At 43.7% G+C, this 20,066-nt stretch overlaps 1 protein-coding gene across 1 annotated transcript in view; it reads left to right on the plus strand.

The window, feature by feature from the left end:
* The window catches only part of hacl1 (2-hydroxyacyl-CoA lyase 1), a 103,169-nt gene that overhangs the window by 34,768 nt on the left and 48,335 nt on the right, over positions 1-20,066 (plus strand). Inside the window, exons 10-11 of the mRNA XM_055656747.1 lie at positions 10,024-10,129; positions 12,466-12,549. Of these exons, the coding sequence (XP_055512722.1) occupies positions 10,024-10,129; positions 12,466-12,549 (190 nt within the window). The remainder of the gene's footprint in view (positions 1-10,023; positions 10,130-12,465; positions 12,550-20,066) is intronic.

The following is a 20,066-nucleotide window of genomic DNA, read 5'->3' on the forward strand; positions in this document are numbered from 1 at the left end:
TCTTTACTGCCGGCTGTACCTCCAAGCTTACTTTCATTGACTGATTAAAAGAATAGAAATTAAAACTAAATGCATAGGTAGTTACGTTTGCTACCAAAGAACATACCTAAAATTTATTAATAACGTCCTTAGGAACAGAATTGCTTCTGCCAGATTCTCTTTCATTGAAGCCCTTAAATCTGATTTAATTATTTTCAGTGCAGAGAACAATCTCTCCACGCTGACCTGAGTGGGTGGTATGGCTGTTACTATCATAGCTGCAAATGTATTGTTTCTGGATAAGCAGGAGTGACTTCTTATACTGTAAATTTAGATGAGCGATCATATTTCCCTACTTTTAAACCACCAATAAAATCTTGCTTAAATTCCTTTAGTTTAACATCCATCATAAGGCAGCCTTCGCACATTTAAACGGGAACGCTTTGCTCTCGACTGTTCAATTTTATCTAAATATTTTGCAAGAGCTGACCAAAATCTGAAGAGGATGAGAAGGATTTGGTACTCCCATCTTCATTTTGTGGTTCTGACTTTTCAGATAGTAGCCCTTTTATCTGAGCTGCAGCATCACAGCTTTCGCAATTTGATCTTCGCTCAACAAGATTCAGTTCATTGGATCTACGTAGACAGCAGCTAACAAGATCTGATTTTCAAGTTGCAGACCCTCTCTTTTCTTCATTGACGATACAATTCCTTCATTAATTAATCCTCCAGCTTTGGATAAGTGAAATATTATTTTTTTCCACTCCCATAGGAATGTACGAGGAGTTAAATCCTCTGCTTGCAGCTTTTTGGTGACTGCATAAGGGTGAGCAAGCAAAGCTTCTAATTGTGATACCAACCTTCATTGACTTTTAGTCAGTAAGACACTGGGATTATCAATGTCTTCTAGAAAAGCTTTTAGGTCAACCAAACGCTTAACCATCATATATGTGCTGCCCCAGCGAGTTGTTTGGTCCAAAATAGCTCCCTTTCCTGCACATCTCTGGAGGATAGCATCCCCTACTTGCCTCCCTTTACATATCAGAGTAGCTGCATGGCGTTCTTTCATTTAATCTTGTATTGCTATTCTGCTGTTTCAGTTTCAGAATCTGCATTGGAGATCTCCCTTTCAGTAGTGACTATTTCTTCTTCAACTTTATTCATCTTTTCTATTGTGCTTTGCATATTTGAAGCATTATCAGTGATGATGCATAGAATCTGGTCTTTCTTAGTTTCAAAATCTTTCAACATTTCTTCCACTAAGTTGTGGAGATAAATGCTCTCATTGGAATTGTTTTGTCCATGCATGCTAAATTTAGATCACCGTTAACAGCAAGTCTCTGACTTCAGCTTGAGTAATTCTCATGATGTGCTCTCATGATGTGCCATGGTGTCCTTTACTCCTAATGTCCAAGTTTCTATTTTGCTTTCATCAACAAATCTAGCATTGATGGCAAAATAGTTAACGAGTGGTGGCAACCATTTTAATGAACGTGAACCACTCCTTAAGAGTTTTTCGAAGCTTTTTCTTTCCATTCTTGACTTCTTCAAGTATGTTTTCTGATACTCTCCCTTGCCAGAAAAACTCATCGTTTCTTAGCCATTTCTCCATTTAGGCCGAGAAAACTTGGTTGTGAAAATAACTACACCATTTCTTACAACAAGTTCGATAAGATGTTTTTTAAAACATTTCTGTGGTCATAGTTACAGTTTAGTAGTCTGTAGCAATGAACCTTGCAAGTGATGCTTGTCCAGGTTGTCCCTCAGGAGATTTGTATTTTTGCTGACTTTAATGTAGTTGTAAGATTTTTTTATTGTTTCTTGTATCTTTCTCGTTTACAACTTCTAAAATGTTAGGCTGGAAACGCTGCAAATGTCTCCAAATTTGAAGCTCTTGTTGGAGCATTTTTATCAGAGCCAGAGAAACATTGAATTTTGTTTCACACAATCTTTCATTATCATCATCTTCTATCATACACTGACACACTAAATGTTTTTCATCCATAGTTATTGTAAAATATTCAAAAACAGCAGATCTGGTTGGAGTTTTCTTTGCCATTGAGAAAGGGGCTTTAGATTTCAAACTTGCTAACTTGGGAAATTTTTAATTAACTCAAATTTTTTTCCTGAAAAATAAAATAATTAATGACATTAGTGAGTGAATAGTGCCTGAAATGGAATTATTAACATATTTTATATATCACAAAATACGGGGTTAAAGTATAGTAAATACCGGTGGAAGAACTGACATACTTTACTTACCTTTACTAACTCACTTTGGTAGTCTATTCATTGGTAATAATTAACTAACTTGAGGAAACTTCTTTTAAGGGATTAGGGGGTGGTCAAGGGGGTGCAGCCCCCCCCCCCCTCCCCATTAGTTTAGGTTGTTAAAGGGGGGGGGGGTCAAAGGAACGCTAGTTGGGGTTAGCCAGTGTTTACTATACTTTTGCCTAAATGAGCCCTAACCTTTTTTTCCTTCATTACACAACCCCTTTCTAACCTAGAATATTGTGTCAAACATCCCACTGATAGTAGATATTATAGTTTGTATTGACGAAAAATTACCAAATTCTTTGACGATTTTCCAAGACTAGTGTTTACTTCTGTTGAGAAGGAATTAATCACCACTGACGATTTATTTTGTAGTAAATCATGAAGATCCGTAATCTGTATTCATTTATAGTATATTTCTCCATAAATTAGTGACTTAATTTACCTTTTGAATTCATAAATTATCCAGACATGTTCACTCAGTAGCAGGTGGAGGGAAATCAGCTGGTGATGGCATTTGTTTACGTTTTGTTGTTCGTTGTTTTGCCACCAGATGGCAGCACCGATGTGAGTTTTCATTCTCTCGGGTGGAAATAGAGTGTGCAGTATGTTTAAAAAGTGGGATTTTTTTTCCGATTTACGTAGTCTCTGAAATTTATGTTGAGGTCGGAGTCGGGACTTTTTTACTGACTCCGACTCCAGCAGCACCAAAATTGCTCCGACTCCACAGTCCAGTATACAATATCTATACAAGCTCTGCCCTCATCAATCATTTTGGTCACATCTTCAAAATCGTTCGTGAGACACATTCTCCCACATACCAAACCATGAAGACTATCCCTACTTAGCCTTGCCCATCTAAATGAATGCATATCTTATCCCTTATCTTCCTATAGCCCAGTCCCTCAAGTCCTGACAACATCCTTGTAAATCTTCTCTGAACTCTTTCCAGCTTCTTGACATCTTTCCTATAGCAGGGTGACCAATATTTACAAATACACATGACAAGATGTTAGAAGTCCAAAGTGACAAATATCAATTTACTCCATAACCATAGATGATGTCCCCATCTTGTCAAGCTTTCTTTCAACTGCACCCCTTACACCCTGTAAGATACTGGTCAGGTCTGCATTTATGGTCTCCCATTCTTTCTTCTCCGAGGTTCCAGGCCATTTCACGTGACGTTTCCTTCCGCTGATCTTTTTCTCCGTGGCTGGTTTTCTTGGCTGGATGGGCTCCATATCTTGCTCTGCCTGCGTAACTATGCTTGAGTTTCCTTCATCAGGGGGGCTGATGCCCTGCGAACTTTGGTGAGACTCCAGTCGCTGGACTTCATTCGACTGACTTGATTGACTTCTCAGGACGTACTTATCAATGCGAGGTCCCTGTTTTCCCTCTCTCTGGGCGGCAGGGCATTGTTGGTTGTTCTCCTGCTTTCCACAGTCGCTGCCAGGCATTTGAGCACTTGATTATGTCTCCAGGTGTACCGTCCTTGGGAGAGGCTTACTTTGCACCCATTGAGGATGTGCCTAAGTGTGGCTGGTGTTGAACACGGGGCATGATGGATCTTCGCCCAGCCATTGGTTGGACTAGGAAGGACATCATAGGTTGCCCGAATGAGGAAACTTATGCTGCTCGCCTCCATCTCCCACATGTCCTTCCAGTTGATCTTCCTCTTTTCCACACTCTCCCATCTCATCCACTGACCCTGTTTAGCTTGCAACACAGCCTTGGCACACCTACTCAACTCCTCCTGTCAGCAGACTTCGGCCGACAGGAGATGATGTACATCTCTATAGTTTAAACGCGAAGAAAAGTCTCCAACAAAAGGGAGGTGAACCTGTGGAATTCTGTACTGAAGAGGGGTGTTGAGTCTCAGTTGATGAATATATTCAGGACCGAGATGTAATGTCAGATCATGAGACTGAGGTAAAAGATCAGTCATAATCTTATCAAACAGCAAAGGAATCATGAAGCACGGATATACCCAGTAATATGACTTGATCTGCAGCTTGGGCAAAACATTACCCAAATCATATCATCATGAAGATTTGTTCATCCTTTGAGTAACATTGCAAATTCTAAAGATGGACTGTGCTGATTCCAAGGATATTTGAAAAGACAACATTTTTCAGCATTTACAGTTGATTCTAGTTTGAATGATCACTTGGTTGTGCTTGAATGACAAATGCCAATGCAGAACTTGATTCCGAGCCTGCTCTTGATCTCTGTGGCAGAAATCAAGATTCACCTCCAAATCCACTTGGTTTCAACAACTAAATTACAGAGATAGGTTGAATAAGTTAGGTCTTTATTCTCTGGAGCGCAGAAGGTTAAGGGGGGACTTGATAGAGTTCTTTAAAACGATGAGAGGGATAGACAGAGTTGATGTGGACAAGCTTTTCCCTTTGAGAATAGGGAAGATTTAAACAAGAGGACATGACTTCAGAATTAAGGGACAGAAGTTTAGGGTTAACATGAGGGGGAACTTCTTTACTCAAAGAGTGGTAGCGGTGTGGAATGAGCTTCCAGTGGAAGTGGTGGAGGCAGGTTCGTTGGTACAGGTGCACAACCTTTTATCCGGAGTTCCGGAAACCGAAAAACTCCGAAAACCGGCCATTTTTTCCAGGATGTCGTCTGCACACCAAAGCTCGCGTTTGGCGCCAAACTTGACCCGAAATGACCCACGGTCAACCCAGGTCTGTACTACTGTAGCGGCTGCCTCCTCCCCGGAGACCGGGGAGACACTTAAACATCTGTAAATCATTGCTTAAATGTTAGTCAGTTAGTTTGGAGGGCTTTTATGTGAAGAGGGGGGGGGGTGGGGGGGGGGGGGGGGGGTGAAGGGGTAAACTTTAATTCTTAGTCCCCTACCTGGCCGGAGAGGCAGGGAGCGGTCAATGCCTTACCGGGTCGCAGTGCAGTAAGCTCCGCAGCGCTGTGGCCGCCAACTCCCAGCTGCGGCTGCGGGTGTCCGGCCGCGGGCGGCGCCGGTTGTAGCTCCGACCCCGGCAACTCTACCCCTGGCTGCGAGGCGCTCCAAATCCACCGTCGCCCGCGGCCGGACGCCCGCAGCTCCAGCTCCGCGATGTGTGTGTGTCGGCGGCCACAGCGCTCCGGAGCTTACCGCACGGCGACCCGGTGAGGCATTGCCCGCTCCCCGCTGGAATCCCAGCGCTGTGACGCCGCCGACTCCCAACATCGCGGAGCTGGGGCTGCGGGCGTCCGGCCGCGGGCGGCGCTGGATTTGGAGCGCCGCGCAGCCAGGGGTAGAGTTGCCGGGGTCAGAGCTCCAACCGGCACCGCCCGCAGCCCCCAGCTCCGCGATGTTGGGAGTCGGCGGCCACAGCACTCCGGAGCTTACTGCATGGCGACCCGGTAAGGCATTGCCCGCTCCCCGCCTCTCCGACCAGGTAGGGGACTAAGAATTAAAGTTTGCCCCTTCACCCCGCACCCACCACACAAAATCCCTCCTAACTAACTGACTAACATTTATGCAATGATTTACAATGATTCCCCGGTCTCCGGGGAGGAGGCAGCCGCTCCAGACTTTTCAAGCCGCCCGCGCTACCTACCTAATCTACGCTAAAAAGCTTCCATTCGGAAATCCGAAAAATTCCGAAATCCGACAAGTGTCTGGTCCCAAGGCTTTCGGATAAAAGGTTGTGCACCTGTATCATTTAAAAATAAATTGGATAGGCATATGGATGAGAAGGGAATGGAGGGTTATGGTATGAGTGCAGGCAGGTGGGACTAAGGGAAAAAAAGTTGTTCGGCACGGACTTGTAGGGCCAAGATGGCCTGTTTCCGTGCTGTAATTGTTATATGGTTATATGGTTAAGATTCATGTCCTGGTCCAGGTTTCTGATCCCTCCATGGCCAGAGGTGGTGAGGGTAATTGTATATTCTCATCACTGACTCATTCTGAACAGACCTGGAGTGTTTATATTCTGTGCCACATCATGCAATATATTGGGCCACTAAGAGGTCGACTGTTGCTGTATAGGATTTACTTTCATCAGCAAATCATCTTTTGTCCCACTATTGAATCCATGTTAAATTAGTTGCTTCATGAAGCTGAGCTCAGTTCAGTCCCTCCAAACCATCCACCTGATGTTAGCAATTGTCGGCACAGTTTTTATTTAGAAAGGCAATTTAGATTAAATTCTTCAACATTTATAAGATTCTGATAGTGCAATTGCATTTTAAATAAGGTTATCTACCCAAGGGTCATTTTGTGTTTCTAAATGATTATTGTGGCACATCATGTTTTTTTGTATATTATTCATCTGGAAACATTGGAATTGTTTTGTCCATGCATGTTAAATTTAACTGCAACCATTAACAGCAAGTCTCTGGCTTCACCTTGAGTAATTCCCTCATTCCACTTCCCCTGCTTCTTTCTGGTGCCCATCCTTTTCCTTATTAAAATCCTTCAGTGATTCTGTTGCCACTATCCCTATGGGCAATGAATTCCAGACCTAAGCAATAAATAAAGTAATGCTTTGGCTAATATTTAAAATCCATGGCAGCCTTTGTGTTCTTGCTTATCTCCCTTCAGCAGACAGCTGCGCACTCGCCCTTCCCTCCCCACCTCCATTTAACTTTTTTCCATTGTCTATCTACATCTATGACCCACCAGCCTCTATCTCCCCTCCCTCCTCCACCTGGCTTAATTTGGCCATCGGCCCACCAGTCACCATTGACTCCTGTCTCACCACATCCATCCTCTTTATACTGGCTATCTCCCTTCTCTCTGTCATGATGGAGGATTTTGACTTAAAATATCTTCAATTACTCTTCCCCCCCCCCCACCCCCCGATGCTGCTCAACCTGCTGAGTTCCTCCAGCAGATTGTTTGTTGAATCCATCTCCCTGGTCATTGAACTGTACACTAATGGGAACATCTTCACTCTCTATACATTGTTTAAACCACTCAGATCTTGTACACCTCGATTAAATCTTCTCGAACCTTCTTTGTAATAGAAGAAATATAGCTTCTCCAGTCAAATCGTGTATCTGAAATTCCACATCCCCAGATCCATTCTAGGGTAAATGTGTCTATAATAGAAACATAGAAATTAGGTGCAGGAGTAGGCCATTCGGCCCTTCGAGCCTGCACCACCATTCAATATGATCATGGCTGATCATCCAACTCAGTATCCCGTACCTGCCTTCTCTCCATACCCCCTGATCCCCTTAGCCACAAGGGCCACATCTAACTCCCTCTTAAATATAGCCAATGAACTGGCCTCAACTACCCTCTGTGGCAGAGAGTTCCAGAGATTCACCACTCTCTGCGTGAAAAAAGTTCTTCTCATCTCGGTTTTAAAGGATTTCCCCTTTATCCTTAAGCTGTGACCCCTTGTCCTGGATTTCCCTAACATCGGGAACAATCTTCCTGCATCTAGCCTGTCCAACCCCTTAAGAATTTTGTAAGTTTCTATAAGATCCCCTCTCAATCTTCTAAATTCTAGAGAGTATAAACCAAATCTATCCAGTCTTTCTTCATAAGACAGTCCTGACATCCCAGGAATCAGTCTGGTGAACCGTCTCTGCACTCCCTCTATGGCAATAATGTCCTTCCTCAGATTTGGAGACCAAAACTGTACGCAATACTCCAGGTGTGGTCTCACCAAGACCCTGTACAACTGCAGTAGAACCTCTCTGCTCCTATACTCAAATCCTTTTGCAATGAAAGCTAACATACCATTCGCTTTCTTTACTGCCTGCTGCACCTGCATGCCTACCTTCAATGACTGGTGTACCATGACACCCAGGTCTCGCTGCATCTCCCCCTTTCCCAATCGGCCACCATTTAGATAATAGTCTGCTTTCCTGTTTTTGCCACCAAAATGGATAACCTCACATTTATCCACATTATACTGCATCTGCCAAACATTTGCCCACTCACCCAGCCTATCCAAGTCACCCTGCAGTCTCCTAGCATCCTCCTCACAGCTAACACTGCCCCCCAGCTTAGTGTCATCCGCAAACTTGGAGATATTGCCTTCAATTCCCTCATCCAGATCATTAATATATATTGTAAATAGCTGGGGTCCCAGTACTGAGCCTTGGGGTACCCCACTAGACACTGCCTGCCATTGTGAAAAGGACCCGTTTACTCCTACTCTTTGCTTCCTGTTTGCCAGCCAGTTCTCTATCCACATCAATACTGAACCCCCAATGCCTTGTGCTTTAAGTTTGTATACTAATTTCTTATGTGGGACCTTGTCAAAAGCCTTCTGGAAGTCCAGATACACCACATCCACTGGTTCTCCCCTATCCACGCTACTAGTTACATCCTCGAAAAATTCTATAAGATTCGTCAGACATGATTTACCTTTCGTAAATCCATGCTGACTTTGTCCAATGATTTCACCACTTTCCAAATGTGCTGCTATCCCATCTTTAATAACTGACTCTAGCAGTTTCCCCACTACCGATGTTAGACTAACTGGTCTGTAATTCCCCATTTTCTCTCTCCCTCCCTTCTTAAAAAGTGGGGTTACGTTTGCTACCCGCCAATCTTCAGGAACTACTCCAGAATCTAAAGAGTTTTGAAAGATTATTACTAATGCATCCACTATTTCTGGAGCTACTTCCTTAAGTACTCTGGGATGCAGCCTATCTGGCCCTGGGGATTTATCGGCCTTTAATCCATTCAATTTACCCAACACCACTTCCCGGCTAACCTGGATTTCACTCAATTCCTCCAACTCCTTTGACCCGCGGTCCCCTGCTATTTCCGGCAAATTATTTATGTCTTCCTTAGTGAAGACGGAACCAAAGTAGTTATTCAATTGGTCCGCCATATCCTTGTTCCCCATGATCAACTCCCCTGTTTCTGACTGCAAGGGACCTACATTTGTTTTAACTAATCTCTTTCTTTTCACATATCTATAAAAACGTTTGCAGTCAGTTTTTATGTTCCCTGCCAGTTTTCTTTCATAATCTATTTTTCCTTTCCTAATTAAGCCCTTTGTCCTCCTCTGCTGGTCTTTGAATTTCTCCCAGTCCTCCGGTATGCTGCTTTTTTCTGGCTAATTTGTACGCATCATCCTTCGCTTTGATACTATCCCTGATTTCCCTTGTTATCCATGGATGTACTACCTTCCCTGATTTATTCTTTTGCCAAACTGGGATGAACAATTTTTGTAGTTCATCCATGCAGTCTTTAAATGTCTTCCATAATAAATCTTGTGTATAATTTATTTTAATTGTTTCCCAATCTATATTTTATTTATAAGAAATAAATGATTTAATTTATTAAATGGAAGTGATTGCTGCCTCAGACTGTCATTTTGTGATGGCTTTTTTTTCTTTCATAAATCTGGATCAGGTTGTGTTGGGAAATGTAATTCATACTTCACTTACTGACTCAGCATTTAAAAAAACTGGAGTACGGCCAGTTTGTTTGCTTCTCATAGGATGACTATTCTTTAAAAGAAAACCACATCCAACGTATAACTGCAGTGCTTCTGAACCTTTTCTGAAGCATGACCCCTGTTAAATGTTGGAAATATTTTTTGACTCCCAAATCATGCTGGTAGTAAAACAGTCATCCTGCTAAGTGGAAAAAAAATCAAATGAAGATTAGACTCAAAAGTCTCTTAGATCCCATTTGTCAAATCTTTGTGACTCCAGAGTTGCGACCCTCTAGAAGGTTCTCTCCATGCCTGTTTTCTTTCCCAGAATATAATAATAATAATTAAGGAAGATATCATTATTTGGTCTACAACCTGAAGTTCTTTACTGAACCTTCCTCAGAGCCTTGTTGAATGCAGATGTGATCCTCCTGCTAGGAGCCAGATTAAACTGGATGTTGCATTTTGGCCTCCCACCACGGTTTCGATCGGATGTGAAAATCATACAGGTATTGAGAGATTCTCATGATTTATTTAAGCTGCTGTTTGCTGAAAAATTGGAAAGCACCAGAAGTAATTGGTCAATGTTAATGCTGCTTTTATTTTCCAATCAACTGTATATCTTTGTTGTATTTGCATCCAGTATGTTTATTTACATTATTACGGTCATTATTTCTAAGAGTTACTTTCTGAGTGATGTATTCTTTGTTTTCTGCTGCTTGAGTGTTGATCATCAAGTAAGCTCATATAGTAAAATATCACAAGCTGTCACTGTGCCATTGTGGAGGAATTTCCCTCCCGGGGGCCATAATGAATCCTTGAATATATGAAATCTTCCCCTTGACAAAATCACTGTCCAACCTCCCAGTTCCATCTCGCTGGGTGGGGCCCTTTGCCAGATTCCTAACTGCTGGATGACCAATGTGAGGATGTGTGGGAATTTGATCCACATTAATAGAAATGGCCCTAAAGTAGAGTACTAAAATATCTCAAGAGTCAAGAGAGTTTTATTGTCATGTGTCCCATCGTCCCATTGATATAAGCGGGATTGTGGGTCCCCATCCTATCCCTTGCAAAGTCCACAATCAGTTCCTTGGTTTTGCTGGTGTTGAGAGCCAGTTTGTTGTGCTGGCACCATTTGGTCAATTGGTCGATCTCTCTTCTATACTCTGACTCGTCACCATTGGTGATTCGTCCCACAACAGTGGTGTTGTCGGCGAAATTGATGATGGAGCTCGCACTATGTCCGGCTACGCAGTCATGAGTATAGAGTGAGTACAACAGGGGGCTGAGCATGCTCATTGTTAACGAGGATGACGCATTTCCACCAATATGGACAGACTGTGGTCTGTGGATGAGGAAGTCGAGGATCCAATTGCAGAGGGATGCGCAGAGACCCAGATCTGAGAGCTTAGTAACCAGCTTTGAGAGGATGATGGTATTAAACGCCGAGCTGTAGTCTATGAATAACAGCCTGACATATTAGTTTTTGTTGTCCAAGTGGTCCAGAGCAGAGTGGAGAGCCAATAAAATCGCATCCACTGTTGATCTGTTGTGGCGGTAAGCGAACTGCAGTGGGTCCAGGTTTTTGTCGAGGTGGGAGTTGATATTCGCCATAATTAACCTCTCAAAGCACTTCATCACCACGGACGTTAGCGCCACTGGTCGATAGTCATTGAGGCATGTCACCTTGCTCTTCTTGGGCACCGGTATTATTGATGCCCTTTTAAAGCAGGTGGGAACCTCAAATCTCAGAAGTGAGAGGTTGAAAATGTCCGTAAAAACTCCAGCCAGTTGGTCAGCACAGGTTTTTAGAACACGACCGGGTATACTATCAGGTCCATGCGCTTTCTGAGAGTTCACCCGTCTGAAGGATCTTCTGACGTCGGCCTCTGTAACTATGACTGAAATACCATCTCTGGGCCTCAAGCACAATAGTTCATAGTTCACCTTTGTACCTCCAAGCATGGATTCCATTTCCTATTAAAATCCTCTCATTTAGTTCAGCTAGATTGCTGATGAACCGGAGAAACTGTTATTTTATATATAGTGAGCAATGGGGCTGCCAGAGAGAGAAAGCTAATTGGAGCTTCTTTTCCCTATCATGGTTAAAAGACCAGGCAACTGGTAATGCACCATGAGGCAGCCAAAATTATGACTGAGCTGCTACAGTGTGCACCACATTGAGGAGAAACCTAATTTACTGAATGTTTGTGGATAAAGAGATTGCTTGGCATTATAGGATGTACAGTTTATGTCATCATATGCCTCAAAGCAGTTCTGATACCAAAATAAGTCCAATTAGAAGAGATGGGAACTGCGAAAGCTAAAATTGGTTATTAAAAACAAAGGTATGAGACGAAGTTAACCATAATACCTTATTTATTGTGGGGCAAAAGAATTGGAAAATAAACATTACAGTTTCCAGCAGCTTTATATAATGCTTTGTATCTGACCTTGTTCACAAGTCTGACTTCCACACCCCCCGCCAAACTGAAACTTGATGTTGGGATGTTACCATGCGTGTAACTAGGGGATTATGAATCAGCGGGTGATATTGCTATTTTAACTGAAAGCAAAAAAATGTTGAAAGTGCAATGCAATTCCCGAGAGAAATAAAAACCTAATTTTCAAAAGTGTAATCCGTCACCTAAAATATTTATTGCTTTTGATTCTTTCAGATATTTATTGACCTGGTGTATATATTTCAAGCAGTTTTTTAGATTTTTAGGATTTGTTATTTTTCCCTCCCATCTTAGTATTATTTCAGATTTCCCTAATGTATTTTAAATATATGTTACACATTATGATTAATCCTTAGAAATTAATCAGTTTTTGCTTTTAGGTAGATATTTGTGCTGAAGAATTGGGAAATAATGTGATGCCTGTTGCTGCCTTACTTGGTGATGTGAAAATTGTTGTACGACAGGTAATATGTTTTCCTTTCTCATAACTACTTGGGTATTCCACTTTGAGGTTGTTTTAGCCGTGGGGAATAATGTTTTTAGTCAATTGCCAGATCTGGCTGGGCCGCATAAAGCATTATAACCCTGCTGCTCTCTGCCAAACTCCACCTTATCCCAAAATGCTCCTGGGATTGGAAATGTCCGGATTCTTTTCTGCACTGCAAATCATTACCTTCAACCTGTTTCTTGATCCCTCACCTCTCTCAACAAATAAAAGGAACTCATAGATTTTGGGATCATCCAGTTGCTACTGACCCTCCACCCGCCCTCAGTGTATCAAGCCAGTCGATCCTTTTATCCAAGCCTAGAACCTGCATTTGCCATTAATTTCACTTGAGTCTTCCCTCGTCTCCTGCACCCTTAACCTTTCCCCCATGAAACTGCAGCTTATCGAACTTTCCTTTCTGACTAAAATCTGCAAATGCTGAAAGCACTCCCGATGTAGCACCTGTGGATGCTGAAACAGAATTTGTCTTGTGAAAAGACACCAAATCACAAACTTTATTTATTTACCACTTACGTTCCCTGACACGGTGATGTCTCCAACTTTTATTTCAGGTTTCCAGTATCTGCAGTTTTGGCTTCTGATTTTATTGTTAAACAGTTTGTCTTCTTTCCTTTGGTATTGCTTCTTTCTGCTTTAAAATGGCTCTTACTAAGCCAGAAATGAAAATTGTGACCCTTCCTCGTCCTTTTCAATATATTTGAAACTCTTGACACGTTTGATTATACCATTCTCCTAAATCTTCCCCCACCATAATTTATATAGCTGAAATTTCAGTTTTATTTGTTCAGTCATAGCTATACACTAGCCAATAATAGTTTTTCTCCAACACCTGTAGAGAATCATAGTCAGAGTATAATTACCATTTGCTTTTCTTGTATCAAAGCTTGGCCTATTTCTCATTAACATACTATCTTTATGAACCATCATCTGGGAAAGTGGCATCAGTTTCATAGTCATAGTGATACAGTGTGGAAACAGGCCCTTTCGGCCCAAAAAACTGCCAACAATGTCCCAGCTACACATCCCACTTGCCTGTACTTTGTCCATTTCCCTCCAATCCTATCCATGTACCTGTCTAACTGTTTCTTAAACGATGGGATCGTCCCATCTTTTTCACAATATCTTTCCACCAACGTCTCACCAACAATATCTCACCAACGTCTTATACAACTGCACCATGACCTCCCAACTTCTATACTCAATACTCCGACTGATGAAGGCCAAAGTGCTGAAAGCTTTTTTGACCACCTTACCTACCTGCAACTCGACCTTCAAGGAACCATGCACCTGTACTCCTAGATCCCTCTGCTCTTCAACGCTACCCAGAGGCCTAGCATTTATTGTATAGGTCCTGCCCTTGTTCGACGTCCCAAAATACAACACCTCAAAAATTTCTGTATCGACCATTCCTTAGCCCATGTGGCCAATCGATCCAGATCCTGCTGCAATTGTTCACAACCACCTTCATTATCTGCAAAACCACTAACTTTTGTATCATCAGCAAACTTGCTAATCTTGCCCTGTATATTATCCAAATCATTGATGTAGATGACAAACAATAACAGGCCCAGCACCAAACCCTGAGGCACACCACTATTCACAGGCCTCCAGTCTGAGAAGCAACCTTCCACCATCACCCTCTGCTTCCTTCCATGGAGCCAATTCTCCTTGGATCCTATGCATCTAACCTTCTAGAGCAGCCTACCATGCGGAACATTGTCGAATAACTTACACAACGTCCATGTACACAACATCTACAGCTCAGGCCTCATCAACCTTTTTGGTCACGTCTTCAAAAATATCAATCAGATTTATGAGACACAACCTTCCAAGTACAAAACCATGCTGACTATCCCTAATCAGCCCTTGCCCATCCAAATGCCTGTATAACCTATCCCTCAGAATACTCTTCAGTAACTTTCCAACTACAGATGTTAAACTCACTGGCCAATAGTTCGCAGCATTTTCCCTGCAGCCCTCTTGAATAAAGGCACAATATTTGCCACCCTCCAGTCTTCCTGCACCTCTCCTGTATTTAAGGACGACTCGTAAATTTCAACCCGAGCTTCCACAATTTCCATTATAGTTTCCCGCAATGACCTTGAATATATCCGATCAGGCCCTGGAGATTTGTCCGCCTTCAAACACGACAGTACCTTCAGAACTTCTTCGACAGTAACCCTGACTGCTCTCAAGACACTTCCAGTGACTGCTCCAATTTCCTCTGTCCTTCTGTCTTTCTCCTCGGTAAATACAAAGGAGAAATACTCATTGGGGACCTTGCCCATCTCCTGTGGCTCCACACAGAGGTGACTGCTTTGATTCCTGAGAGGTCCCACTCTCCAGTTACCCTTTTCCCCCTTGTGTATTTATAAAATCATTTGGGATTGTCCTTAATGCTCCCCGCCAGAGCTATCTCCTGGCCCCTTTTTGCCCTTAGTTTACTCCTTTAGTTTATTCCCGAAACTCCTCCTGCAATGCACTTGATCCCAGCTGCCTATACTTGTCCTATCCAGCCTTATTTTTTACTTGTGTCTCAATTTCCTTCGTCAGCCAAGCTTCCTTACATTTGCCTGCTTCACTCTAACGGGGATGTACACATCCTGAGCTTTCTTCAGTACACTTTTAAAAACATCCCACTTGGCCGATGTTCCTTTCCCCTCAAAAACCTGCTCCAGTTAACTTGAGCGAGACCTTCTCTCACGCCCTCAGAATTAGCCTTATCCCAGTTGAGCATTTTAACACGTGGAGTCTCTCCGTCCCTATCCAACCTAATCGAACTGTGGTCACGAGTCCCAAAATGCTCCTCCACACACACACATCATTAACTTGCCCTTCCCAATTTCCCAATATTAGATCCAGTGTTGCCCTCTCACATGTGGGGGCCTCCACATACTGCTTAAAAAAAATTCTCGTGACCACTTTTGAGGAATTGCACCCCTGATTTTCCCAGTCTATATTGGGAAAGTTAAAATCCCCTACTACAACAACCTTATGTGACCTGCAACTGTCTGCTATCTCTCAGCACATTTGTTCTTCTAATTCCTGTTGAATATTCGGGGGGGGGGTCTAGTACACCCCCAACAAAGTGTTAATCCCTTTCTTGTTCCTCAATTCCGTTTAGCCTCACTAGATGAACCGTCCATAATGTCACCTCTGAACACAACCGTGACATCATCCTTAACCAACAATTCAACCCCCCCCCTCTTTTTCCCTCAGCCCTGTCTTTCCTGAAGCTCCTGTACCCCGGAACATTGAGCTGCCAGTCCTGCCCCTCCCTTAACCAAGTTTCAGTCATGGCTATAATGTCCCAGTCGCTTGTACCTATCCATGCCCTAAGCTCATCTGCCTTATCCATCAGGCCCCTTGCATTAAAATACATGCAGTTTAAACCAACTCTCCTTCCTCACTCTCTGCCTTTCACCTGCCTATTCTGTCCACTAACCTTTCCATACCACCCTCCATACCAACTTCTAGCCTCTCACATGCCTCTGTCCTGCACAAGATCCCATCCCCCTGCCAATGTAGTTTAAACCCTCCCTTGTAGCATTGGCCAACCTTCCCGCTAGGATGTTGGTCTCCCTCCAGTTTAGGTGCAACCCGTCCTTTTTATCCAGGTCACCCCTGGCCCAGAAGAGATCCCAATGATCCAGAAATCTGAATTCCTGCCCCCTGCACCAACTCCTCAGCCACACATTCATTTTCTCTCTCTTCCTATTCTTACCTTCAATAGTACGATATACTGGAAGCATTCCTGAGACCATTAGCCTGCAGGTCCTGCTTTTCAGTCTTCTGCCCAATTCCGTAAATTCTTGTTGCAGAACCTCCTTCCTCTTCCTACCTATATCATTTGTGCCAACATGCACAACAACCTCCGGCTCACTCTTGAGGATGCCGTGCAGCTGCTCTGAGACATCCTGGACCCTGGCACCAGGGAGGCAACACACCACCCTGGAGTCTCGTCTGCTGCCACAGAATCTCCTGTCCGCATGAAGTCTCCCACCACGATGACTCTGCCTGATGTCACTTTTCCTCATTGAGCCTCGGCACCAGGGTTGGAATCACAGCTCTGGCTACCACTCAATCTTGTCGTGTCGCCCGGTCCCAAGATGGTGTACCTATTTTCAGTACGTACAGCCACCGGGGTCTCATGCACTCCACGTTTAGTCCTCTTTCTCATAGTCACCCACCTTCGCTCTTCTGGTATCCTTGGTGCGACAACCTCACTGTAGGTCCTGTCCAGGAAACTCTCGTTTTCCCGGATGGCCCTGAGGTCATCCACTGCTGCTCCAGTTCCCCAACACGTTTATTCAGGAGCTGCATCTGCACACAATTTCTGCAGGTGCAGTTGTCAGAAGCACCAGCAGTGTCCCTGACTTCCCACATCCTGCAGGAAACACGCTGTACCAACTTGCCTGCCATTTCTTCAGTGGACAAAAAAAATCACAAATTTCGAATCAAGTGTAGCCTCCTTGCCGGACCGAAGACTCTTGAGCCAAAGACTCGCACTTTACTCACCAAGGCACTTCACCCCAACAGGCCGCTCCCCTAGACCAAGCCCTACTTTTATTTGCTGTTCAATTAACTAATTAGCTAATTTACAAATTTGGTTACCGGTTTTTAAATACAATACAACACAATACAATACCTTTTATTTGAACCTCATGAGGTTCAAACGAAATTTGGTTTCTGCAGCCATACAAGAAAAGAACCAAGACACACACCAACACAATTCACACAAACATCCATCACAGTGAGTCTCCTCCTCACTGTGATGGAAGGCAAAGTCTTATCTCTCCCCTGCTCTCCTTTCCTCTCCCGAAGTCGAGGTCAAAGGCCCCGGCGGGCGCTAGCAAGTCCGCGGCCACTCAAAGCCACGCCGGGCGATGTAAGGCCCTGCCCCGGGTCTTGATGTTGGAGCCCCCGGCGGGCACTAGCAAGTCCGCGACAATTTAAAGCCGCGCCGGGCGTTGTAAGGCCCCGCTCCAGGTCACTCTGAACCCCGCATTTCGAGCAGGAGAAGTCGCCGTTGCCAGTGTCCCGCAAAGCGGTCTCCCAGCAGGGACCCGCGAGCTCCCGGTGTCACCATCCTCCGGAGTCGGGTCGCAGCAGCGCGCCGCCGCAGCTCTCCACGCTCCGAAGCTGGCTAGCTCCACGAAGGTAGGTCCACAGCTCCACAGCTCCACAGCTCCACAGCGTGAAACTTGAGCCTCCAGGTCGTTCCGGTTGGAGGCCGCGCCACGGTGCTAGGCCCCAACGACAACGGAGACCCCACAGAGAAAAGGTCGGGTCTCCGTGCAGGGAAGAGATTTAAAAGTTTCCCCCACCCACCCCCCCACCCCCCACACGTACACATTTAAAAACCCGCTACAAACTAAACCCTCAACGGGACAAAAAGAAAAAAATACACAGACAGACTGCAGAGGCTGCAAATGACCCGCTCTAGAAAAACTCACCAAGGCTTTAACTTCTACAGCCGATCCCCGCACTCGCCCCTTCATCTGCCGCTCCTGTGCCGACCTTGTGTACATTGATGATGTTTAGCTCTGCCTTTCCATTCCTTTCTTGTCCCTCTTGATTGTCTCTTAACTCTTTATTGAATGTTTGATACTAGATTAACAGAACATTGTTGCAACTAAATATGGTGAAGATCAACATTATTGTCTTTGGTCCCTGCAAAAAAAATCCAATCCCTAACCTCTGAATTAATCGTTGTTCCTGGCCACTGTAGGAGGCTGAATCACACTCCACTACGTTGATGCTGCATTGACCCCAAGTTGATCTTCCAGCATTATTTCAAAGAGTGCCTCATTTCCACCACTGTGATATTATCTAACTCTTCCAAACTTTGGGCTCATTACTGCTGAATCTCTAGTTCATGCCTTTTTCATTCTTCATGAATGATTCTGATAAGGATTTATCAACCTGTTTCTTACTCCACAGATGCCACCTGACCTCTTCGGTATTTAAGTAAATATGTTTTGTATTTGTTACCTTTCATCTAGATATATTCTGTTTCTTCAGATTGCTTTGGTTAGTATCTACCGTGCTTCAAAATTATGCAGTTGCATTCGGAAACTTCTTGAAACTGGTCAATCACATCTGTTAAGGAGACATTATCTTACCATGTTATGTACTTGATGCACTGAGACATTAAATAATTCTTAAATCAGCTTTAAGTGACCATAAATAATTACTAACCTGTAAGGCACTTCACATGTTTAGTTGCCTTGCATTTGCAATAGCTTCTAAAAATAACTTTTAGTTTCCTGGACTACCCTGTGGAGACCTAGATATTCTCTATTTTGTTCAGTAAAGAACAGACTAACTCCACTAGGAATAATGTTATCCCAGAATAGGCCTGTTTATTTTTAAATGCTGCATTAGATCATGTGTAGTCGGCAATATCTAATAGATAGATGTTGGGCAAAGGCTAGAGTTTAAAAAAAAAACTGGTGTGAAACCAAAGGATTGAAGTTGAGAATTGATAATACAGAGAAAGGAATAGGTGGAGGGAGAGTTGGAGGTGGAGTGGAGGAATTGGTATGATGAGGGGGGGGGGGGGGGGGGGGGGGAGGTTGAGGTGGGGTGAGGATGGGGGGTTAATGGAGGTTACCTAAAATTGTAGAATTTGGTGTTTATACCGTTGGGTTGTAAGCAACCCAAGCAGAATATAAGGTGCTGGTCCTCCAGTTTGTGGCCTCACTCTGACAATGGAGGAGATCCAGGACAGAAAGGTCAGTGTGGGTCTGGGATGGGGAGTTAAATTGGTTAGCAATGGAAGAATCGGTAGGCCTTGGCGGACCGAACGTAAGTGTTCGATGAAACTGTCATGAGTCTATACTTAGGACTGTGTAGGTTGGAGACACAAATAAAATAGATCCAGACTTGGGGGGTTTTGGTGGCAGGGAAGGATCTGGATTGCATTAAAAGTGCACTTCAGGTAGTGCAACAACGGTAGAGAAGAGGTAGACAAGAAGTAGCACAATAAAATCAAATATGCCCAAGGCACAGGAGAGTGAGAATAATAGCAGGCCACATTGTTGAAGTACTGACCGCTGGGTAAGGGTGGGACCCCAGAGTTAAATCATAGACACTAATACATTTGTACATTTGTTCTGAGCAGAGCTTCAAATTCCAAATCTATCAACACCCAAAAACTATTCTATCTTCGCAACATTTTTAGATTTCTTTTGAGCATGCTATCCTTTCAAATCAGATAATACCATACATAAATATAATCATGCCAACCAATAGGTAGAGCATAGGGAAAGATATAGAGTGCAAACTATAGTTCTCGGCAATGTGGTGTAACAGTTCCAGAGCCAAAGTCCAATGTTCATTGTCCAGCTGTACAGCACACTGCAGTCCTGTCTGAGCTCATCCAAGCAGAATACTGCAGCTCATCTAATTTGTTACTCATCTGTGGTTTTGTTGTCTCTGCACCTGCCTCGTCCAATGCTGTCTTGACAG

Source organism: Leucoraja erinacea, chromosome 2, assembly GCF_028641065.1.
Source record: "Leucoraja erinacea ecotype New England chromosome 2, Leri_hhj_1, whole genome shotgun sequence".
In the NCBI taxonomy this organism is placed as follows: domain Eukaryota; kingdom Metazoa; phylum Chordata; class Chondrichthyes; order Rajiformes; family Rajidae; genus Leucoraja; species Leucoraja erinaceus.